The 25,789-nt window shown below is 41.4% G+C and overlaps 1 protein-coding gene across 1 annotated transcript; it reads right to left on the bottom strand.

Moving 5' to 3' along the window:
• Window positions 1-8,790: 8,790 nt before the first annotated feature.
• Window positions 8,791-22,075, bottom strand: LOC146967679 (somatostatin receptor type 2-like). Its single transcript, XM_085760722.1, has 4 exons — window positions 21,623-22,075; window positions 18,296-18,968; window positions 17,368-17,693; window positions 8,791-15,825 (listed from the first exon to the last, which is right to left on the bottom strand). The coding sequence occupies exons 2-4, from the start codon at window positions 18,681-18,683 to the stop codon at window positions 15,394-15,396; spliced, it is 1,146 nt and encodes a 381-aa protein (XP_085616848.1). The 5' UTR covers window positions 18,684-18,968; window positions 21,623-22,075; the 3' UTR covers window positions 8,791-15,393.
• Between the last annotated feature and the right edge of the window lie 3,714 nt (window positions 22,076-25,789).

Here is a 25,789-nt window from a genome sequence, read left to right as displayed (position 1 = left end):
AAAGGGCTCAGTCTCTTCCACCTCTGTGAGGTTGTCTTGTAATCCTATGTGATGCAGAGTAAAATTACAGTGATGTACAGTACATGTACTGCATCAACCATTATTACTGTAGTGTACAATACTGTAAAAGTGCTTCCTACTTGTAAAATGCTGTGTTACAGTGCCGTACTGTAAAGATGGGAAATCTTTACTGTGGTTGCTGTAATACATTACAATATAGTAAATCTGTTCTCTAGTGAAGCTGTGAGTCTAAATGTAAATGTAAAAAAGTTCTTGTCCCACTGTATCTTACAGTAATGCCTGACACAATGACAGTAGAGCAGTGCAGATTGTTTAGTGCTGAATTACTGTCCAATATACATACCTGTTGTTCCTTACTGTAAATGTTTGAATAATTTAATTCACAGTGCTTCTCCCAACATTTAAAACTAGTTTGACAGATTTTGAAAACTAGTTCAAGAATTTTGTATGTAATGACTCAAGCAATGAAATGAGGACTATTAGTTTTTTAGGGAAAGACTATTCAGCGTTCAAAAGTATAGTTCATTTTGACTGACATGACATAAACAAATGATAATGTTGTAAAACAGCAGAGAATTGTATGAGAGCAACTGATACATGTCCAAAAGCATTTGCAATTTGTTCAGAGGAAGGAGAAACTGCTACTGTACTATGATGTGGACAAATGACTACATGTTGTGGAGGTTGGACTAATAGTTATGAGAACTTTCATTCTGATCTGAGAATAGCACCAAAGCGATTGAGAAAAACTGTATAATATACTGTAATATAAACTATAACATGCAGTGCTGTAAATAAATATATGGTATTCATGGTATTATGTTCTTGATTAATTTAGACAGTTGAACAGACTATTGTGCATGTGATGACTTACAATACAATGAGATGATGTTGACAACCATTGTAGCCTACCTGCTACTTAATCATTTGCAAAGATGTACTGAGACATTTGCAATTTGATGAAATGAATGAGAAATTCAATTCTGTTGTGAACAATTGCCAAGTGGTTTGGAGGTTTGTCCATGTTGTTTTGAGAATGTAAGTTTTGTTTCGAGAAATGAGCCAAACCAACGGAGCAAACATCTAGAATTAGAAATGGAATTGGGTTTTAAAAAAAGAAGAAGAAATCATCTGTTGTATGTTCAATCATATTTGAGTGTAAAGTAAGTTAATAAGTTGGACTTCCACTTGTGTGAGGACAAATCAAGTAGAAAACAACTCATTTGACTTAGTGAAGCACTGATAAAATCTAGTTCTGAAATGATTTCTGTTCACACAGCTGAGTGCACAGCAGTTGGTCTGTTTCTCTCAATTCACACACTGTTTTTAATTCATTCCATATAAAAAATAGAAAAATGTTGATTGATATGAATAACATGATCACAAAGCAGTATTATATATACGTGTGGAAAAAAAATACAACAAAACAAAAACCACCAGACCTGCAGACTACAGCTGTGACTGTGATATGATATGCATTACTGCTTACCTCATCAAAAAATTCCACTTAGAGGAACTAAGTGTCAGAGTCATCAGTGAGGAAAAATTACAAAGAGGAAGGGGCAAACCATGCAAGCATGCATGACAAATCATTCAAAGATTTACTGACAGGCACTTTAGATCGATAAAAGCAGATAATTGTAGATGCAGTTAAGAGCAAAGGTTAAAACAATAAAAATGTCAAAGCTGGATTTCAACACACACACTGCAGATGGCAGGTGATTGATGTGACTCCAGTAGAGTTTATAGAAGTTAAGAAGGTGTTTGTGCAGCCTGGATCACGCCATGTGCAGAAACCTGGTTTCTCCCAGAATAGACTCACTGCAGATGGGTAGTCAAATTTTGCAAAGGGAAAAGGAAGCTGGTTCACATGCTCAAAAAAAAAAACAACAACAACAAAGTACGTCCAAATTGTGACCATATTAGTCATTTAGCAACTGATGCAAATGTTGAGTCAGTTAAAGACTTGCACTTTTAAAAAAAAGCAACATTCATATCATGCTACACTGATTGGTACATGTCTAAAATCACTGTTTTGGGGTTTGTTTGTTTTTTAAAAGGCTAGTCCAAACAGGAATATCAATTTTTTTTTTTTTTTTTAAAGGATAAATTCTAATTAATTTAAGTATAATTTTCTTTGTCTGGCATTACTTTGTACTAATCTGAACATAATGTTAAACTTGAGCACTGCTGTCACACAAAAATCTAGACAGCCATTCACCTGCTCCACCAATATCACACCAGCAGATGGAGACAGCAGGCAGTACATAAAAAGACAGCCAGTTAAAGTGAATGATCAACACTACTTTTCAAGCGAATCCCTATGAACTTGACATAAATTGAAAGAAAGCTTAAGAACACCATTAAATTCCTGAACGCCATTCTGTAGGAACAGCAGTGATCTCCGCTAATCCTACACGGGATCATGCAGGGGGGGTAGACCGGTGCCACAGTATTGGCGACGAGGCAAAAGATAAGGGTGTGGAAACTGTCTTAGACGGGGGATTTAGAGGAAATGAAAGGAACCGTCTTATCAGACAGAGAGTATTGCAAGTCTGCGATCAAAGACTGAGAGTCCACATGCTGTGCAGTGTGTAGTGCTCCTCTGAAATCTCCACTAGACCATTGGACAGCCTTTGTCTCAGAAGGGTATATACGTTAGATCAAATGTTGCACCGACTACATTTCTTTTCTTCAGTGTCAGTCTAACAAAACCAACAGAATGTGCTTTAATATCACTCATGTTGAGGAAAAAGGTGCTCATTATTAATAGGCGAGTAGAAACCCCATAGGTCTAGTTCAACTGTGTAGAGGTGGAGGCTGTGTTAATAGAAAGAATATGGACTGCTGTGTTTGGGGCTCTCACCTTGTTCCACTCAAATGATCCAGTTGCAATCATGTGAACCACCTCTGTCATTCTTCTTGTAGTCTAGAGACTCCAGATCGGCACAATAAAACCAAACATCTTATTCCAAAGAAAATGTACGGTTAGTTGAAGTGGTGACTCATACAGAATCTCACATCACCTAATTCTACAGGTCCTTTTAGCCTAACAGAGTAGGCTAATTTAGTATTTCAGCGTCATTGTTTTGGTGTTTCGGGCTCATATCTCCTCTACTTTGGTTGGTTTTCACAGCTCTAATGAGCATGTTTTCCACCACAGCACACCACCTGACCAGCACCTGTCACCAGGCAGAGAAGTGCAGCTAAAGTTCTAGCAGCTAGCTGGTGGCCATGCTGGTCGTATTTAGAGCCAATTTACATAATTGCAGTTCTAACAGTAAGGGAACACATGCTGTAAAATCTTTGACAGTGATTGCAACTGCTCATTGTAGTCAGTCCCCATTTATTCTCACATTAAAATGTTCAACTTTACTCCAGAAGTGACAGATTTTGGACAGCTGGAGATGGCAGAGCAGCTCACTCCAAGCTTCGTAACCACTCTTAAGAATCACACTTGGATACTTTAATTTAGCTTCAGGAACTTTAAAATGTCAAATATTTGTCCCTTTTCATCCTGTTCACTACCTTGATTTATTACACATCATGTGACCTGTGCTGCATGCTACAGATTCTAAAGTCTGTTTGGTTTGACTTTGTTTCACATGTTTTTTTGCCAGAGAACTTCTGAAAAAAAAGTGGTTCGACTTGTCATTTTTCTATGTGGTTATGAAAAAGGTCATACTCAAAGAGGCTTCAGAGTACCAGACCTTTGGCACAGCACTGACCCATTATAATAAATCTATTGTTGACCGCATTAGGGAACAAGGACTGTGCTCGGTGACATTTTTTACCTTGACATTCAAACTCTCCTAAAACTTTATTCAGCTTGCTAGAGGTGCATTGTGTTCTACTGTGTATATTTAATCCTCATTTCCATCCTCTCACCTGCCACCGCCATAATAAAACACCCCCGAGCACGACTTTAATTACCAAAAAATTATTTGTTTTCACAGTGGAACTGAAGTCTCAACAGAACAGACTGGCACAGCGTTAAAAGTTGTGAGTCATTTGGAGGCGACTCAGGCGGGAGGGAAAAAGAGAGGTGACGTGAGTGAATGTTCTAACACGCAGGCTCACTCGTGTGGGGAAGGTATTAAATTGAACCTTCCCTATTTCTAGTGTCGGGGGATGCCTGAATAAATCCACATTAAGTCAGAGTAATCAAGCATTTCACACTATTTTGTTTGCAAAAAGGATCTCCTTGGAGATGATTTTAGATTGTCAGCTACAACTTCATACAAAAATATAGCCACAAGCTGCGATGCGGGGGAGCCCAGCAGGGCCAGGTTGCCATGGTTACATGATGTCGTTATGTCAAGGGCATGGTGGTGAGCTCTCACGGCACGTTACATGTCAGTTGATTAGGATTGGCTCAGATATGACTTAATTTCTCATTTGACACATTTCCTGCCAATTTCAATTGACTGGCAAAATCAAATAGACACTAAACTCAGACTTTAGCCCCCAGGGGAAGCTGTTGGAGCCAAAATGCATACTTATTACATCAGAGGGGAACCCTGCTGAGCTTTCAATGTAGGCTATTCAGTGACTGAAGGCATAAGAAAAAAATATTGAAAGAATTTTTGTATTTTATTCATTAATTTGTTTGTTTGTTTGTTTTTACTCACTGGTATAAAAGTAATAATTTGTATTGATAAAAAGTTGTCTCACCAACCAATGGGTTAGTTATTATAACAGAACGGGGAAATACACCAATCACAGTTTTTCCTCTGATGGTATCAGTGACACTTCCTGGCAGGACGGGTCTTCAGTAGCTGTAACAAAGGTCTGTGTAATTCAAGTGAATGTGGACATGAATTTGCTATTGACAGATGTCTGAGCCGTCACATTTTGTTAAAATGTGGAAAGAATCATTTCACATCTAACGGGCATTAGCAGCTGAAAGTTAGTGGAAAAGCGACCTGCGGAAGCTGTAGTGCCATTATCTGCTGCTGCTCTGTGGTCTGATCCCTTCCGCTGTTTTTAACCAACTTCCTGTGCTTCTGCACTCCAGTCTCTGCCTCACTACGAACAGTGTTGCAGTCTGCCCTGGACAAGCTGCCAAACAATCAGATTATCTCTAGTTCTGTCATAGTTTGTCTCATTTTACTTTGTGTTTTATTTTGAAGGCAGTGTCCTGACTTCCTGTTTGCTCCCTGCTGTGATTGCCTAATGTGTCTCACCTGTGTTGATTTCCCACCTGTGTCTTGTTTCTCCTCGTTAAATGTGTCCATGTTACCTAGCTACCGTGTTCCTGCGTTTCTCTGCGTCTTCATGTCCTTCCGTGAGTTAAATAAAAAAGTTTCTTTGTTCCACCATACTGGTTAGTTCGCGTCTGCGCTATTGGGTCCAGTTCTTACAAAACCTTGACAACTTAAGTCGTCTGTTGCTGTACAGGGCTCTTCTTACCTGGCAGCTGCCGCTGTGGCTGCTCAGACTCTCCTCTTGTCTTTCCCAAGCAACAATGTGGATCAATCAGCTGTTTGTATGGACTGTGCTAGCATGTACTGCCCGGTCCTTCATTTTCAATGTATCAACAGTACATAACAACTAGGGTTGGCTTCCAATGTGGATCCCGGCGGAGCTTTAACATTGATGACTCCAAACCAGTATAATCCATCTGGTCTTCAACTCGTCATTCCTCAAAAAACTCTGGGCTGAAGGTTGACTACATGGTATTAGCCAGGCTGGCTAGGTGGCCAAGCATGCAGAAGCATCAAACACATCAACAACAACGTCATCCTTGGACTATCCACCTCCTGACGAGCAGGGATCCTCTCCTCCAGGACACTGTGACAGACCGTAAGTCTGATTTTATGTGTTTGACAGAAACTTGGTAAAAACATGATGGCTCCTCCTGGCTTTGTTTACAGGGTTTACAAAGTTTCATAAGATCATTTTATTATATTTGGGTGAAAGTGTTTCTGAAAACGTATGAATAGAAACTCTACATCTTTACGTCACTTTCCAGTCAGGAAGCAGAATGTTTTTGCTGCATCAAGGGCACAGGTTGCTGGTTGTTCAAGGTGAACTATGCAAGTCAGTCGTTTTTTGACTGATTGGTTGCTTTTTTTCTCTACGGAGCTCCCTCTACAGTTTTGGCTTGCATATTTTTTATTGTCGTAAAAAACTCACCACTAATCCTGCTCCCTTCCTCCCTGGCCATGTGCATTTGTTTTCAAAAAAGCCGATGGGAAGGCAATCCATGGAGCGATGTCTACTGAAATTATGGATTACCACACATGTTTGTGTCGTAGTGCTGTAAAGCAGTTCATGTTTCTCACAAGACGAGATTGTCTTGCATCATTGGTTTTCGGCAAATGCTAGGTGGAAGACAGAGAGCCTGTCTAATTAAGGTGCAAATCCTGCATAGTTCCTCTTTAACTGTGGTTGTGGTTCCTCTTTAAGCATGTGGTTGGCTTTAGGTTGACCTTTGTCCAATTTTGTATCTTCAATTGTTTGTGTCTTGAATGTTTGAGTTAATATTGGGTATTGCAATGCTCAGGCACATGAGTCAGTATGAAATGGATGAATTTCATACTGACAAGCTTTTTATTATGCTGAATGTCCATTTCTCATAGGGCTCTGGCTGTTGTTTTTATTGCTTTGCTTAACTTTTTATTACCGCTCGTGGTCCCATGGTCGTATTGCAGGCCCGCAGAGTCTGGGACCACTGTGACTTCTACTGCTGAGATGATAACTGGCAATGGTGCTATGATCCATGAAACCACGATTATGGAAACAAGAGAATTAAATAGTCTGGACTGTATCTTCCCCTCTCACCCAAAACAGCCATAAAAGATGAGCCGCTGAGCTGGTGCTTTGAAATCATGGGGGTTATTTCCGACCTGATGTCCCGGAGCAGCTGTGAACTGAGACTTTTTCCCTTTGTTTCTTCAATAACTTATGGACCAGGTGCTCAGCAGGTTTTTCTTTCCTGCATCTGAATTATCTGCAGAGGTTTCCTCCTCTCCATAACAAACAGACCAGGGGATTAAAAGTAAACAAATGATGCAGTTTTACTTTGAAAATCTGTGATTCTCTGGCATTATCTGGTAAAAGTATGTTGTTGCAAATTCGGATGTTAAGTATAGTAATATCTCTATATCTTTTGCTGGAACCTTTGAAAAACTTCATGAAAGACACAAGTTGAGCATTTTGGGTTTGATTTCCAGGGTGGTTAAATATGACCCTGCATGATACTGTAAGTAGTAATGCTAATGGATGGATGGATGATATCTTGGGTCATCTAATCATCGCAAGTGTACATCATTATGTCAGTTCACACATGTAATTAGACTGGAGGAGTCTTCAGTGACCACTTATCATATCTTACACTCTCTCCATATGCAAATCTTCGTCCCCCAACACACCCACAATACCAGATATAAACATCTCATTGTAGGGAAAAAACGTGAACTAGTAGGAACCAGCATGAGTGTGGTGTGTCGGGGGCCGCAGATATGGAATGAACTGAGTGACAGCCTCAAAACATCACGATCTATCTCCTTGTTTAAACGTCATCTAAAGGAACAACTGCTAAACTCATATATATAATGTACATCCCGGGATCACAAACTGTATGTTAAGTGTATGTTGTGTTGTATGTAGTAGGCTATGTTAAATGTATGTAAGTGTCATGTGCATGTAAATGTGTTTACAATGTGTGTCTAATGTATGTCTAATGTATGTAAATGGCTCCTACCACAAGCTTTAGTTAGCTTCCCCAGGAGACCAGTTCACACACCTTGTGACTATCAAGCCAACTATGATTTTTGTTGTGTGTGTGAATAAAGCGGGTGCATCGTGGGTGCATCGTGAAACAGTAAAAAAAAAAAAAAATAAATAAATAGCCTGCATTAATTCTGTTTGCCAAGGACATGTGTGTTGTTTTTTAGCCTGTCTGGCCTTGACAGATGTGTATGTTGCAAATGTGTTTTGTTTAAGAGAAAAATCAGGAATGGGTAAGAGGGCATTGAGCAAACAATGGGCTGTGCAAAGTTTTACAATAAAATACAGTTTTGGCCGTTTTAAATAGAAAGTCAATATCAGGTGGTCAGTGATAATTGGATCGGTATCATCAGCTGCAAATAGTGTGTAGAAATAGTTTCACTTCCTGTTGTGTGGAAAAATTAGCTTGCGTCAGATTTGGTTGAGAGGTCGGCCCCTCAGAGTGACCCAGGACATGTTTACATTCGGTCCAGACCAAATGTGGTCAAACAGGATGTTGAATCTCGGTGCATCCATCCTCCAGCTGTGTATGGTGCACTCACACCTGTGCTTGTGACACATGTTGACGCCAAGTATAAACAGGGCATTATTCAGATTTTAACCTAAGCATCCAGATATCTGACCATCTTTTTACCAATTCAGTGTTTCAAAAGTGATTTAAAAACACATCAATGCAGTAGACCTAATGATAAAAAAAACAATTGCAATAACTTATAAGTTGTGATTTATGAGCTAGATTTACCTCTGGTGTACTTGGAGGTTCCTGTTGATTGCTGATGGTATCATGTGTAGAGTATCCAGTTTTCTGTACAGCTGAGTTTGAAGCTTCACTAAGAAACAGGAACTTGGAGTTCCTCCAAAGAATGTATTCCTGGAGGAAATGCATTGAGGAATGACCCTTCAAATTCCTGGAACTTTCTGAGAGATACAGTATTCATCACGCGCGCTGCTATCAGCCAAGTGAGTCCATACGGTACAAACGCATATAAACGCCTACATGTATAGGCTACATCCACAGAAACAAAAACACACAGGTTTTGACCATGGGAGCAGAGACTGGTCTGCATTTTAATTGTAGAGCCGAGGACAAAGACCTGTCCGTTACAATCAATGATCACATTATAATCTATGCAACAACGAAGAGTCACAAATAAACATCTGCTTCCGACATTACATCACACAAACATACTCTATGTAAGCCAGGGAAAGAAAAAAATACTAAAAATTATATACAGTAGGTCTCTGTTATGTTTTGGTTACCAATTTGTCCATGTACAGTACAAAGGCCTTTGGTTGCTCAGCTTTTGGGTGGAACAGGTTACAATGTTGTTTTTGCTGTACACCAACATCATCATGTGATTTTATAGTTAAATTAAAATTCAAGGCACATAGATAAAAGTAACTGCACAGAAAAATACATATCCATGGCTGTACACCGTCAGACACAAGCATGTAGCCTACTGTATTATGTGCCTCGATCAGGATTATAATCTGCAGTGTGGAAAACCTACAATTCCCTTTTACCAAAAGAATGCATCATGTTTGTTGCTGATCATGACTGAAAATGCTACACAGTTGTACCCGTTGCACCAAACATGAAACCAAACTACAACACAACTTAAGTACAACTTGCACTGCACCTTTTTTTCTGATAATATATCAAGCAAAAATAAGGGGGGGAAAAAGGTGGCATCCAGTAAGCATGTGAAGCTGGTTTTGACTGATGAGGTGACACAGAAGGTGGGCCACCCAACCCTCCCCATGCAAAAAAAAAAACAAAACAGGCAAGAGGATACCACAAATACATAGAGTTAATATTGAACGGTGCATCCTCAGGAGTGCACGTTCTAGCCCTTCACAAATGAACTTATGTTTCTGTTTAAGAAACTGAGCACAAGAAGGCAGAGGTTTCCCGCCCCCCTGCCTCCGCCTCTGATCTGTACACTATACAGTGGCAGGAACTGGCCAGAGATCCAGACAAATGCCCTTTTCACATCTGGCACTGAGCTGTACCCGGCAAGCGCGGAGCCAAGATTCACGTCAACCCAAATAATCACAACTTTTTTTTTCGGAATTCAGTTACAACCTAATAAGAGACATATTTGGGTCTTGATTTCACAAAAAGACAAAGAAAGCAGCTAATGCGGGCCCCTGTCGTTGCCTCAGCTGAAACCTTCGGAGCTACATTTACATTTATTGTGGTACTATCAGGTACTAATTGTATTATCAACATCTATTAAACATCAGAATGGTCCATTAAGTACATTAAGCCCATTACGTATGTCCAAATAGCCTGTGGCAAGGATAGGCATAATGTGTTTTCCTCAGTATGGTTCAGTTCAGTTGAGTTTGGGTAAGTGTAAAATGTTTCTTGTATATTTTTCACTGTGCAGATGAATGAGAGAAATTCAAAGACAAGAGAGAAGAGAGAGAAAGCACAAGTAATTAACAGTGGATAAGAAAATAGTTCTCAGGCTTGAAGGTGATAAATACCTAAACTGTGATTGTGAGATGTCTTTTCTTACTGAGACGCACACACACACATTTGGTAGAGAATTCACCAGTGCACATACAAAGAATGATACTGAATATTTCAGGATTTCTACGTACCAACATGTGTCTGCATGTCAGTACCACTCACATGAAACCTTTGGCCTTGGACTGCTTTACACATACACAAACACAGTCAGTGGGGTCACTATGACTCCCTGACACAGAGCTGGTCATCCTATCGCCTTCTACATTATTCAGAGAAGAGCGCAAGGAATTTGAGGTCTGTATGACATACTGTACTGAGAGCAGCAAGGCTAAAGAGTTTGTTGTCTTTATACGTATAAATAGAATTTTACCTATACAAATGTATACGAATGTTTGCGACCATGACTGTGTATGTGCATCCATTCATTCCTCCTCTGAGCTGGGACTGTGGGTGGGTCTGGCCCTGCTACATCTATAACAACTCACAGTGACAACAGCACAGAGAAACTGTCATGACAAATTACATACTTTGTGCCCCACTACCAACATCTATCTGCGAGTGCGTGTGACTTCACGTAATTATTTTTTTTTTGCAGTAACCTCTCAGGACAGGCCCTGTCTGTCTCCTCATGCCCTGTGATTGCACTGATTGATGGTGTCTGGCTTGACCATAGGCGACACTAGGACCGAGTGAATCTGACACTGCAGCATATGGTGGATGGCCTTATTACTGTTATAGAGGCCGTTGCACTTGTTTGACAAATCGCCCAGCAACCAGGCGTGGCTCCATCATGGGGTCCGTTGGAGAAGTTTCAGTGCACAAACAGCTTGATAGCTCCAACAGAAATGTATGTCTACAGTAGACGTGGGCTCATTCAGTCAGTATTAATGAAGTGATAAGGTTTTCAGAATTCAGGTTATTGCGATAATGTCTTTTATTGTTGCTCCTTGACTCTTGCTGTACTGGAAACATAGGGAGCCAGCCCAGTAAACCACACAAACTTGTGTTGTTTTGGTTTGTAAAATAAAGATGAGGTTAAAGCAGAAGTAAGTGATATATTTGTGTTAATATAAGTCTTAAATAGTTATATCTTCCGACAGCAATCACTTACATAGAGTGTTTGGTCTGAAACACGGGTCTGTCAGTCACTCTGCTCTGCTCTGAGCCGAGGAGAAAACATTTATCGTATCCTACAGTTTTTATCCAATGAGGAGAGAGAACGGCATGCAGGGCTGTGTGTGCAGCCAAGGGACGCCGTGAATGTGGCGACGTAGGGACGAGGACTGTTATGGTGCGTTCAAGGAAACTCGTATTTTTCCGACCGTGAAGTCGTACCAGTTCGATCTGGTACGAGTTCACCGGTCGGAAGTTACGAGTGGCCGTTATAGTGACTTTCACCGGTAAAACAGGTCGGAAAAACACGAGTGGGTTGCCTGAAACGCTACAAAGTCGTAAGTTGTGACTTGAAGCTGTAATTTACGATTTCAAAAGCCTGCCTGGAACGCAGCATTAGCGAAAACGACCGGACCACTTACTTCTGCTTTAATTCCTGAAAAGAGTGATGCCAAATCCAAAATGTTAATGTTACAGGTTGATGGCCATATATCTCTATAACAGCTCCATGTAAAAATGAATAGATATTACAATCCAGTGCTAACTGCTAATGCTAATGTCAGCATATATGCTAAATGCTCAGATATTTGCCATAATATTTGGGTCTACTGTATCTTAGCATGTCTGACATTTGCTATGGGTATGGGAGGAGCTTGTTTGAAGCTTCTGATTATGGAAATAAACCCTCACCCCATTCTCAGACATTTCTCTAAATAAATATTGCTATGTGACATCAAAGTTGAAAGCCTTTAGTCCAGTCATTTTATGAAAAAAGGTTGAACCAATTGCAACGGAAGCAAACTGATTTTGTATCCTCAACATGACCTGAGTGAGGGAAAGAAAGGCCCGAAGAATCCCATTAGGGGAAAGTTTAGAAAAAGACCCAAATATAACCCGTTCATACGCCTATTTTATTTATTTTATTTTATTATTTTTCTCACGTGAATAGGGTAAAATGTAATCATGTTAACAAATAATTTAATGAAACTTGTAAATCATTTCTTGTTTGTCTAAATGTAAGTAATCAACTCAGTAAATTTCATGGAGATATCTAAAGGTTAAAAATGTTACCCTATTCACGTGAGAAAAATAATTAATAGGCGTATGAATGGACTATATTTGGGTCTTTTTCGAAACTTTCCCCTAATGGGATTCTTCGGGGGTTTTTTTCCCTCATTCAGGACATGTTGAGGATACAAAATCAGTTGAGTTTGCTTCTGTTGCAATTTGTTCAACGTTGACCCCTTTTTTGGCTTAAAATTACTGGACTACTTCTGCAACTCTATAAAAGCTTTAGGGTAGATAGTAACAACACCACCTATGGTACAAGAGAGATTGAGTGCGGTATTGAGATTTTTTGGGGTCAATTTATATGAATTAAACAACTACGGCAAAACACATCAACGTAAACCTATAGTGGCCATACCAAACCTATTGGAACATTACATCATCAGGAATGTTTATGTTCAATGAATTTAAGGACATTTTTAATGAAAAAACTGAAATAGGAACACAGAATACACTAAAGGAACCACACTTTTTTCTTCTTCCTTCTCCCCACTTCTATTAGCACTAAACACAAAGCACAGCTGGGGCCAAGGGGAATGCCATTAGTTTTGCAGGTCTTGTTTGTAAATGAAAGCACTGAACAGATGGTGCTACATTGAAAGTTACAGGAAAGTTAAGGGAATTGTAAAAGTTAGTATTTCATCCTGAGGGTACAGTGGATCACTGTTCCCAATTTCATGCCACTCCATCCAATAGTTTTCCCCCTCATATTTCAATATGAACCAAAGTGGTGAACCGACTCATTGCCTTCCTTTGACCCACACCACTAGCAGAGCTAAAACAGATAAAAACACGAGGCCTTCCATGGTTCCACTCATTGACTGATTACTCCTTTAAACAATGTGACCTGACGTCTCTTACAACAAGCCACTAAATACAGAGCACAGGGATGCACTACAGCTGTATGCACACTTAACTACACTGTAGCTGCCAGCTTAGTGGTTTCTATTCATCCAGTACATTGAAGGTCAAGAATTGTAAAATAGACTTAGTCAGTGGCACGACAATACTATGATTTTTGTCACTGACATACAATGAGTTGGTATAAGAAACAAGCATCACCCAGCTATGTTGGTGAGTGTGGAAACAGACATGTTGTTATCACATAACAACGACATGATTACTTTTCCATGTAGGAGCGTTCATAGTTTAGCAGCGTTTGTCCTTGGTGTGGATGTTGCTGGATGAGAACTCTGTGAAAGAATTCAAATAGTAATTTACCATTAAATCCACAAATCAAAAAATGATATGTACAATCTGGTCCCAGTCTTTTTCTTTTTTTTCTTTTTTCTTTTTTACAGAGAATATTAAGTTAGTGTGTGCTAATAATGTGTGGCAAAGCCAAGGCCAGAATATCAACTAGATAAAGTTGAAAATGGGAGAACAAATGCTTATGTGGTGCAAACTGTACTACTGAATACGATTGTGTTTCATTTAGCTATCACAAACTGGTGGACTGATGGTTGGCACAATACATACACAATACACAGAGGTGTGGTGTCAATAAGGGACTCAACATCTTTTTTGCCACGGACTTTGTACGTCACATCCAATAAGTAAGAGCTAGAAAATGATTATGGGTTTTATGTATTAACAATCACTGTTTCCCAATAACTGACAACCTCAGATGCAGCCATCAGTAGGCTTCTAACAACATGTGAGACTGTTGTGTTGGGAAATGAAAATACATTACATAACCTTTAATTGTCTTTCTTCCCATATCTCCTTAGTCCCTTCTCTTCCTCTCACTGTGACAAAGTGATACATTTCCCCAACGTATGTGAAATTTAGGATTTTTTTGCAAGTAAACATTTCACCACATTTCAACGTGAAATTAGGAAACCAATGTCCAAACACAGCACACACAGCTCTTTTTAACTGCATCACTGGTACAGGGGGTAACTAGCGTGGAGACCAGGATATAGCAAAGTACAAAGCACGCATGATGGTTCCACAAACATAGTTTCAATGCTGTCCTTGATGCATATCACAACAATACAGAATTGGACAGCACGGATTGCCTTTGAAATTCATTTTGGCCGGGATATGAAGTCGTCATCCCCTTGAACTTCCCCTCCAGAGGTTGACAGAAAATCATTTCCTATGTACAAAATCATGTTGTTGAACTGAGCAAGGTCAGAGCGGCTCTCCGAGATGTTGTTGTTCCATCCTTCCATTTAATCAATAACCCAAGATGTTAAATTCAAGCGTTTACGGATCAACGCACCTTCTCCCGAGATCTCAGCCAGAGAGAAAACAGAGCATCCCCGGTTTGTGGGTATTTATATTTTTGGAGGCGTTTGCCATTTTGCTGCATGGTGAATGTGTAAGACCAGACTTATCAGCTCAATAAAACATGACCGTAAAACTATCCGTCCTTGGGTTGCGGTCGCTTATTTTTATCTTTCAAAGTCTTGAGATGTGTGAGAAACGTCTGGCCGACTTCTTCAGCAGTATTTCCACATTCAGACAAATCAATGCCGAACCTTCTTAGCTCTGGGAAACTCCAATCCCCTTCGACCTCTTTCCACCGTGGGTGAGTTGTTTTCCGCAGCGGCTCCACAGCAGTCCACTCTCTGGTCCTACGTCTCGTTTCGATCTTGTTTCGGTCTGCATGTTTTCTGACAACTTGATAAAGTCACCAACTGGTGAGCATGGCTGGCAGTTTCATTTGTGTTTGATTTCAACATCAGTTGTCTCTACGGTGCTGAAAATCATTTCAGTGTTGCTTCACCTCAGGGCTAACCAGCCTGAGTTACCTCATTAACCCAAATATCAGGAGTTTTGAGCTGGAGTCAGTGCACTTTCCCTGACCTTTAAAAACCCTTAAGAAATTGTTTATTTTTCAGTTAGACTTTGTTCATGTGTCAGTGTCCATGAGCAGCCGCTATTACATCATCCCCCTGCCCCCGCTTCTTTGAGCAGAGGTCACTAGCAGTGCACCGGCCTCCCTGGATGTGACTGCCGCCGCTTCGCCCTCAGATGCTGGTCTGTAGCTCGTTATTGAGCAGGGCAGCATTGTGAGTTTCCAAGCTGGCGTTGGTGATCACGGCATCATGGACCATCCTGCTCCTGTCCATCCTGCTGTCGCTGCGCTCTATCTCGTCGAGGCCGGCCACCTTCTTCAGACAGAGGACGTTCTGAAAGCTCTTCTTGAAGTTGTCCGACAGGAAGGCGTACAGGATGGGGTTGGCGCAGCTGTTAAGGTAACCGAGGACCACGACGAAGTCGAAGGTGCTTTTCACGGCGGAGGTGGGCTTGATGGAGCCGGTGACGGAGGTGACGTTGAAAACGTAGAACGGCAGCCAGCAGAGGACGAACACCGCCACCACGATGGACACCATCCGGGTCACCTTACGCTCTGAGCGTTTGCGTTTGGTGGAACCCACTCTCATGCCAGAGGACTTGACCTGGCAAAAGGAAGAACTGTCAGTGGTTATGGAAACATCTTAAAGGAATAAATACGCATTGTAGAAAACAAACATATTTGTCTTTGCAAATAGTGAGAAAACATTAGGTGACTATATACTATAGACTGCTTTATACTATAGACTGCTATACAACAATGTGCTAACACACATTGTTGTCTAGCAGTCTCTCCTTTTTTGGTGTGGCATTGAATATATTATCACATATTTAATAGGTGTTGTGATATCCCTATATGATTGATACCACTAAGTATGAACCGACAACCACACATATTAATTTAGTTTAGCCTAAGGACTGGTAGCAGCAGGTCTATTACACAAAAAGTCAAACATTTCCCTTAAGAACCAAGGAAGATGATTAAATCATCACTCAACAGCATGAACTCAGAGTGTGAATGTTAGACTTGTAAACACTATCAAAAGAATCGTTTCATTCATATTGCCTCTGGTGCATAGTGGCAGTACTCTACTGAACAAACTCCTGTCATGCTTCAGACAACAAACAACAAACTCCCACTCTAAGTCAGTGTTGGTGTGTTTTGTTTTTTTGTGTTTACCTGACATAGATTTTCTTTGCCCAAGTGAAGTTAAATGAACTACACTGCCACCTCCCACTTCCCAATTTTCCCAGTTTTGTTCAACTTCCCAATTTTACATAGCCCTCCAGAGCTAATTTGTGTCATTATTATCCTTCAGAATAATCATTAAAGGGGACATATTAAGGAAACATCACTTTTTGAAGGCTCTTTAACATATAATCTGGGTGTTTGTCTTGCTTTCTGGCCCAAAATATGAGAATTGATAAATACATCTGTAATGTGCAGGCTCCCTAGGTTGAAATCCACGTGGTTTTACGAGCTGTTCCCTCAGTTGTCTTCCAGTGATGTAACTAGGATTCGAATTTGCATAATACCACCTCTACCTGGGACCGGTAGAAGGGGTGGGGCGGGGCAAGCAGTGGCTGATTAGCATTTAAAGGGACAGGCACTGAAACCAGCCATTCTGAACAGGGCTGTTTTGAGAGTATGAAAAGAGAATTGTGATGTTTGATCCTTGGGGTATTTTGACAAATAAATGTCACAGATAGTATGTCTTTAAGACACCTGGGAACTATTTTAATTTGTGGAAAGGGGGCATAATATATCTCCTTTAAGTTATTATTAATCCATTGAGCAACACTGGCTACTTTTTGATATGCCTATGTATGATGTATGATGTATGATTTTTTATTATTATTATTACATAAAATAAAGCATAGTCTACACTCAAAAATGAAACAGTAAAACATGCAGTGGTTTAAATAAATCAGAAGTGACTACACTTCACTACAAACTACATAATAGAGTAATTTCATCAGGATTCACAAATAAACATGACTTTGGCCAAATGGTGTTGTTGACTTGTGAGTGTTTGCACAGCATCCTTGTACCAAGGCCAGCTATCAAAAGAACCTGTTTTTGAATGTAGAGGACGGGTGTGATGATAAAACAGCAATGCAGTCACATTATAGTGATGGCTTCTCACCTTGATTATAATCAGCAGGTAGCACAGACATATGACTGCCAGGGGCAGGCAGAATCCAATGAAAAAGGTGTAGAATATGAAGGCTGTGTAGTAGACGTCCTGAGGCTCCGGCCACACGATGCCACACACCGGCACCTTGTCGAGGCCACTGAAGATCATCGTCGGCAGGATGACTAACAGCGACACGCTCCAGACCGTCAGATTAATTAGCTTGGCTACACGGGGCTTCCGCCATTTTGTGGACCTAATAGGGTGGACCACAGCCAGATATCGATCGATGCTCATCACCATCAGGCAGAAGATGCTGGTGAACTGATTGAGAGAGTCTGGGAGGAGGGTGGAGGATCAGAGGAAGCAGAGAACAAGGTGAGGTGAAGTTGAGAACAGGAATCACTAATGCTACAAGAAGCTGTTTCTGATTAATTTGCTTTACTTCTTCTCTAGTTAGATTAAAAGATCATTACTAGTTTATTACTATGAAGCTACGGCAACAAAACGGTTAATTTGAATTAACAACCATTGGAAGCACAAGGGAGCAGCTGGGATGATAGATGCACTATCGATCAGGTCAAGTTTTGACTTCATTTATATTCATACACTTTTTTGAAAATGATTCAGTTTTTCAGATAAAACAAATAATTAGATACAGTTGAGTTCATTAAATATAGAGGCAGGCTGTTTCCTCCACAAAGCCCAGTCTGTTGCCAAACTTTCTGGCTTTAGCTTTGCATTTAAAGGACAGATATGAAAGTGATAGTCATCTACACATCCAAACAACCCCCCCACAACCCTGCCCACCATCAGCTCACCCTGCCTCCGAATAATGAATAAATGAATATGTGATCAATTCCCTAAAAGTGCCTCTCTTCCCCAGCTACTGCTGTTTTCTGAAGAGCATCACCAGCCTTCTCCTCTACAGTACACCCACCTACAGTCATGATCACCCTGCACAGAGCCTCTCCGAAGGGCCAGTGCACCAGCGTCAGCTGCAGGGCGATGAACGGCAGGCTCATCATGCACAGAACGTCGGCCACGGCCAGATTCAGGATGTAGATGTTGGTCACCGTCTTCATTTTAGCGTAGCGCAGGATGACGTAGATGACCAGGGTGTTGCCACAGAGCCCCACGGCGCACACCACAAAGTAGATGAAGGTGATGACCACCGAGCTGGTCTTGTCCTGGTGAGGCTCTCTGGTCTTCGTGATGTTCAGATCCAGGTCGGACTCATTCCCTTGGATGTCGCTGTCGTACAGGAGGGGCTCGGGGATGGAGGTGTTGGGGGGAGTGGAGAGGAAAGGCCACGGATCCAAGGCCATGATGACTGAAAGGGTACTGAAGATGTAGTGGGAGGTCAAAGGGGACTAAACATCTAAGAATGGTGGGGATGGTTTGTGTTTAAGTATTGACTATAAAGCATAGGGTGGATGGAATAAGGTTGAGGGGCTTCAGGTGTTACATTGGACAAAGGTATTGGGTGTTTCAGAACTTGGGTTCTGAGGGCTTGGGGCTCTGGGTATTGGGACGACTGAGGACTTTCAAGCACAAGGAACCAAGAGTCTCACATCCCAGCAACACAGAGATGATAAAAGAGCAAGATAGATCTATGGAAAGACAGACAACAGAGAGAATTCTCAGAAATTATCTTCAGACAAATAACAATAGTCCTTTAGGATCCATGGCAACAGCTGCAGGGTGAGTTTACATAACAATTTTCACACCTTTAATCAAAGCAACATGGAAAATACTCTCAGGAGAATGCTCAAAATACTTCCTACACATGTTTACTTCATAGATTTTCCTCAACGCTGTGTTTACCTCCTATGGTAAGCATTTAGCAGACAGATATGATAGAGATGGTGAGACTGAGCCAAGTCCAATGTCATTATGCTGTTTTCTAAAACTGCCCATTTTCTCCATCATTTGAGAAACAGCAGAAACAGTGAGAAAGATTGGAAACCAAGGAGAATAAATGGTGAGACATGTATAAAACATCATGGAGACTTTTAGTTGGCCCCTGAGCCAGCAGCCACCAGGACACGATCCATTACCCAACATCATCCCAAACACATGAAGCATTTATGTCATGACACTGATGTGCATTGATTTCGAAAAGTGGAAGACGATAACTAATTTAAAACCTGCTAAACTGACCATGACACCTACTTCAGAGCTGTAATAGTGTCAAAATCACTTTTGGATCCTTACTGCTCTGTTGTTGCTTTGGTAACTCTGTCTAGACCGCAAATCCCCTCCATGCCACACATTGAGCCCAAAGTAGTTCAGATCAGGCCTGTATGTGTGTGTGTGGTTGTGTGTATGCGTGTATGCATGCCTCCCCCACGAATACATGCATGCAAAAAGGTACGGCCGCGCCGCTTAAGACAAATGTTTATTCAATTGATCTTGGGTACAAACAGCTCTGACACTGTGGCAGTATCACTCACTCCTCTCCTGCAGTCACAGCAGCTGGCTCCACAGGGACAACAGTCCAGTTCCTGCTCTCATAATGTACCCAAATTGTGTGTGTGTATGTGTGTGGCACATGTGTGCTGAACTAAGACAGGCCACTTTGTGCTAATAAGGTGGACATGTATTGGCTATCACAGCAGATGACCTGTGTCTGTGCATATGTATGCAGAGTTTAGCCTGGCTCTGGGGATTGTTGTATTTTTTCAATATTCTACAAAGTCTTTTCACTCATATAAAATGAATAGGCTCACCGCTTATCTAATAAAATGTGAAATTTAAAAAATCAATCATATAAATAAGTGAAAACCCCAAAGGTGTTAAATTAAAGCAGAAGTAAGTGGTCCGGTTGTTTTCGCTAATGCTGCGTTCCAGGCAGGCTTTTGAAATCGTAAATTACAGCTTCAAGTCACAACTTACGACTTTGTAACGTTCCAGGCAACCCACTCGTGTTTTTCCGACCTGTTTTACCGGTGGAAGTCACTATAACGGCCACTCGTAACTTCCGACCGGTGAACTCGTACCAGATCGAACTGGTACCACTTCACTGTCGGAAAAATACGAGTTTCCTTGAACGCACCATAACAGTCCTCGTCCCTACGTCGCCACATTCACAGCGTCCCTTGGCTGCACACACAGCCCTGCATGCCGTTCTCTCTCCTCATTGGATAAAAACTGTAGGATACGATAAATGTTTTCTCTTCGGCTCAGAGCAGAGCAGACCCGTGTTTCGGTACAAACACTCTATGTAAGTGATTGCTGTCGGAAGATATAACTATTTAAGACTTATATTAACACAAATATATCACTTACTTCTGCTTTAATATATAGACAGTAAAACAACCATACAATTATTAGAATTGCCACTGGTTAAGTCATGTCAGTCAATCTCAGCACTGATGGGAGGGATCAATATTGCCACTTCTATTCCTCCAGTGGCCATTTGCTTCTGCAACAGTGCAGGCTCATCCATTATCACATGGTGGATTTGACGGTGCTAGACTGGAAATTGGAAATATCTGCAACTTGTCTCTGATCCTGAATGTTGCAGTGCTGAGACACCTGCGCGGGAACAGAAATAATAATGGATCTTGCCACTATAATTGAAAACCACAACCTATAGACTCCGTGGTGTTGCATTTAAATGATAATTGCTGACATTTCATGAAAATGTTAAGAACGACTTCCACCACTTTTAGAGCAAAATACAGAAAATCCACAAAGCCCTTACAAACAGGTGGGCCCCATTACAGTGTTTGTAAGTGTGCGTAAGAGTGAGTGCGCTGCAGGGGAAAGTTCATAACCACAGCCCACTAAGGATAGATTTTACAATTGTAGCAGCAGGCAGACTCTTATCACCGTACCTACTCATTTAGTAACGACCCCTACTCTCCCTCGTGTGCTGCCTGTGAGCACTTCTTCCCTGCAGGTGAATTAACTACGTGTCTCCACAGGAATTGCACCTGTTTCAGGTATTTCTGATGAGGGAGTGAATGCTCCACACACATCCTCCACCTCCACAGCGCAGTTAAGATCAGAGAGAGAAAAAATAAAAGAGTTGGAATAAGATTTCTGTTTAACTGCATTTGAATGCCACTAACTAAATAACCGCACGTGTCAGGTTTTAGCGCACGTTTCTTTTTATAAACCAAGATGGAAAAACCTATCATGTTACAGTGCGCACAAGCGAAACCAGAGCGACACATATAACAATCAATACAGACAAATAAAAAACGACATTCATATCTACATAAAATTCTCTTTCTGTATTTCCAGCAGCGTCACTTACTTTTAAATAGTAAACTTCATCCTTATACCATGATCACAGTGGTGAGATCTTCCCTCAGCAGCGAGTAAAGAGTCCAAACGCTCCGAAGCGGCGCTGATATGCTGGAAAGCTGCATCCCGGCAGCCTCTCCATCCACCTGCTCGGCTTACGCATGGCGCTGGCGCTCCGCCGCCCGCTCCCACCGCCGTCACCAGAGCTGCTGGTTCGAGCCCACTATATCCCTCAAGTCATGCTTTTTGCTTTTTTTTTAATTCCCCCGAAGAATAATATATCCCGATTTATTCATAGAAACTTTAGAGTAAATGAGGAAGATTAGAAGAAGAAGAAAAAAGCCGGCGTGCGTTCAAAAGTGGAGTGCGCTGAGTCCAACGGAGAAGGGTCTTGGCACCGAATCTCACACAGCCACACAGAGACAATCAGAGCGACGGGGCGCGCGACTACACCGCAGAGAGAGAGGGAGAGAGAGAGTGTTGAGCGTGTGCGTCAGTGTGCGGCAGCTCACTAATGGTTTTGAGTGACGCTCATTGAGTTGGTTTCTTTATCCGGTGCCATCCAGCAAAAACGATCACAGTCCTATTACATTCATTCACTTTGTGTATCTTAAATGCACCATGATGAACCAAATTACAGCTAGACTATATAATTCCCTGTTGCTCATACCTGAACTGTCACAGCTTGAATGTCTTCTCTGATTGGTTCTCCAGCTCATTCAGAAACATGTCATTTTCTGGTTCTTGGTGAGAAGGTGCAGAAGAAAACAGCCCAGACAGAAAGATAGCACAGTTATCCTGTCTCCCAAGGGATGGATCACCTTCCACTGGGTTTATTTCAAGTTCCCAGGCCTTGCAGGCACAGATCACAGTCATCCATGCACATTCTCCTCAGCCAAAGGTGAGGAGTCCTATACAGTAGCTCTGGTGGATGAAAGCTGTCCAGTTACCTCCTTTCTGTCTTTATAAATGGGGGATTTTCAGTCAACTGCAGATGGTGGGTATCCCCCATGACCTCTATCACTGGAAAGATCCATGAGAAAATGTCCTACCACTTCTCTCAACATAGCAACACAAAAGTGCTGTTATTATTTATACCAGCTGTTGTCCCATCAAAGATTAATGTTTCTATTTATGTCCAAAACGATAGGAGGATGTGAAGATACTCAGAGAGGGAAACGCGGTGAAAGTGAGTTTGTTAGGAGAGAGGGGTTTGTCTTCGGAGCACAAATCTCATCCATGTCAATGAGCGTCCACTCAGTGCTGTTGTTTGTTCAGGTTTGCATTTGAGGTCAGCAGGTTCTCTGGGTGAGTTCACTGTCGTTTGGCACTGAGAACTTCATCCAAGCAGCAAAGCTCCTCAGTTCATATTTAAATAATCAGAGAGTATAGCATTTTAAAGGAATAGTTCACAAAAAAAATGAAATTCAGTCATTATTGACTCACCCTCATACTGATGAATACAGAGTAGTTTTTTATTCCTCAAAGTGCATCTGGAGAACCGGGAGTCATATACACAAAAAGTCCATAAAACTACACAAAAACCTTGTGATCTTCCTCCATACTGCTTGTCCCCTGCACTCCAAGTGTGAAGGGATATACTCCAGAGTTTACTCGAAACAACGTTATTTAGGACGTTTTTACAGCCTAAACAGTCCTGTATTGAATTTGCCTGGTGCGTACTCTCGCGTTCATGCGTGTGAACGTCAGAGCGCAAAACAGGACTGTTTAGGTAGGTATGGAGGAATATTACAAGGTTTTTGTGTAGTATTATGGACATTTTGTGTTGTGCACTATTGACTCTCATACTGTATAAGGATTTTGTTGGACTATTCCTTTAACCTCTCGGCATGCTTGTTCCCTATGTTTCCTGGATATCTCAGTGAAACCAGTGCTAAAAGTTCCCCAAGTTTTAGGTTCATCTTGGCTACCTTGGCCCGGTGTTGTGTTTTTTATATTTATTTGCCCAGAATAAACTTTTTGGCCTAGAAGTTCTGAATGAACTCACCTGAAAATCTTTTCTCTTCACTCTCTCCACTTTTTCTTTTCATCTCCCATATATTTATGCAGCAGCCTCCTAAATCTGCTGGGGTTTTTTTTGTTTTTTATTTTCTCACTTTGAAACATTTTCAACTCACACAAACCCACCTTTGCATCAGTTTTGCATCACCCCTGGGAGAATTTGTGGCTCGTCATCTCCCCATCAACTTATATGCAATTGTTCCACCTCTGAAATCTAACTTGGCTCTCGTCCAAACACGCGGTAAAAGGTCACTTGAGGCCGTTCGGCATCTTGCAGGGAAACGGTCCTGCACATATAACCTGCAACACTGCAAAGCCTTGTTTTAACAACCAAAGCTATGTCATAAATTACTTTTCAGCTTTAGACAGGCTAAAGCGAAGCAGCTGGTTGCTGTGACCTTACAGTGAATGGACCTAGGACGGAGCATTTAATTTTCTCATCTAACTTCTGGCACTAATTATTCAACCTTTCAATATGATTGTGGCCTCTATTCCAGGGAGTTCATCTGGATTTTCATACACGTAATTACTCAGGCCTTGATCTTATACATTCAATGATTTAATTGATGCTATATAAACCATTTGCATGTTTCAAAGATCAAAACAATGGAGTTAATTAACCGCTTTTCTGTATGTGCGATCAGCAAAGCAGCACTCATTTCATTAGGATCGAGTCTACGGCTCAATACCACCACCCATAGAGTCTCATGTTGACAGAAAACGATCAAAGGCAACAGAAAACTGGTCAAAACTGGAACTTCAGCAAACTTCTCTAGATACATGGATGTTTAAAATACAGCGCAGTGTGTTTGAAATAGCTGAATCACAAACTTTCTCTGCTTTCCTCTCAGCATACAAACACAGAGAGGGAGAGAGAGCCTTGAACGTCATTACCCAGCCACTCTCTACTCGGCCTTCAACTCTGACGCATGTCTAAGTCAACACGGAGCCTAGTTTAAAGGGTAAAGGTCCATTCATGATAAGACCCAAAGATCAGATCAAAAACGGAGATCACTCACACTTTCTCACATTCCTGTCGTGGGCCTTGTTTTTTTGCAGAGAGAACAACATGTCAACAGCACAAACACTCCAGCTGTCAGCAGCTGTCTGTGCCCTGGTAGACAGCAGACTGCAGCTGTCCTCTCTGTATGAACTAGAAGCTTTATAGTATCTCTAATTAAGGGTGATTATGCCACTGATTTCCTGCTTTGTGTTGTGCGCTCTGAGATGTTGCACTGCTGTCGTATTGCTTTTGCTGTTTAGACAACATGTAACTGGAAAGAGCTGGGTGAAAAAAAGTGCCAAGCCAAATTCACCTCAACAGCCCATCAGCTCTTACAGCATATACCCTGTCATATGAGTTATTCTTTTGCCTTCTCGTCAGCACAGCGTCACATACATTTAATGGCCCCGGGCATAGTAAAGCAACACAAACACAATTTCCACAGAAGTGACTGATTCGATGCCATGACAAAAAAAAACGTGAAGCCTTGACGTCGCACTCGTTGTGAAACTCCCAGGGAGAAAGTAAGCATTCGGCGTGACATGATTTATCTGCTGTTTATCACCTTGACTCCCGGTGACAGTGCGGCGCTACGGCACATAATATCACACACCATGTGACGCCCTTAGCGCTGAGAGCAAGTGCCAAGATGCTGCATGTCAACAGAATCACACAGCATGGACAAACAAAAATAAAATGACTGGTCCTGAAGGTCACAGAGCTTTGAATAATTTTCTTTGAACGTTTTTCTACTTGAGTTTCCATCCATCCACTGCGACGGCCTTAGAGGAGGCCGGTGTTGGCTGACTGGAGAGGTTCACTGTTATTTGACTAGAAGAGAGAAGAAAAAAACGTATTTCGTGTTCTCTGGCCATTTTTAGTCTCACACAAAAGGATTTTTGAACACTAGAGTGCAACGTCCTGCGTGGCACTGCTCATCAGTGAGCAGGTCAGGTCGGGCCAGGCCCCTTAGAGGGGATTATGTGAGAATGAGAATCCCCTGTTAGTTGTGACTGTCTTTGTAGAGCCTCTTAGCCTATTTATATCTCATCTCAGCAGGCATGCAGCTGGACGTCAGATGTTCTTATTTGGATGAACATAGATAGATAGACATAAATTTCAACATCAAGGCAAGTATAATGTGACACAGAA

The sequence above is a fragment of the Trachurus japonicus genome, chromosome 19, assembly GCF_045865225.1.
Source record: "Trachurus japonicus isolate A0001 chromosome 19, Traja_1.0".
Taxonomy (NCBI): Eukaryota; Metazoa; Chordata; class Actinopteri; order Carangiformes; family Carangidae; genus Trachurus; species Trachurus japonicus.
Note: the sequence above shows the minus strand (reverse complement) of the source record. Positions and strands in the feature narration are given on the sequence as shown.

Excerpts from the sequence above, each read along its gene's own strand:
- LOC146967679 (XM_085760722.1), bottom strand. The coding sequence starts at position 18,683 with ATGGCCTTGGATCCGTGGCCTTTCCTCTCCACTCCCCCCAACACCTCC. Across the intron at positions 17,694-18,295 it reads CAGGGTGATCATGACTGTAG|ACTCTCTCAATCAGTTCACC; the intron begins GTGGGTGTACTG and ends CCCTCCTCCCAG. Across the intron at positions 15,826-17,367 it reads ACCTGCTGATTATAATCAAG|GTCAAGTCCTCTGGCATGAG; the intron begins GTGAGAAGCCAT and ends TCCTTTTGCCAG.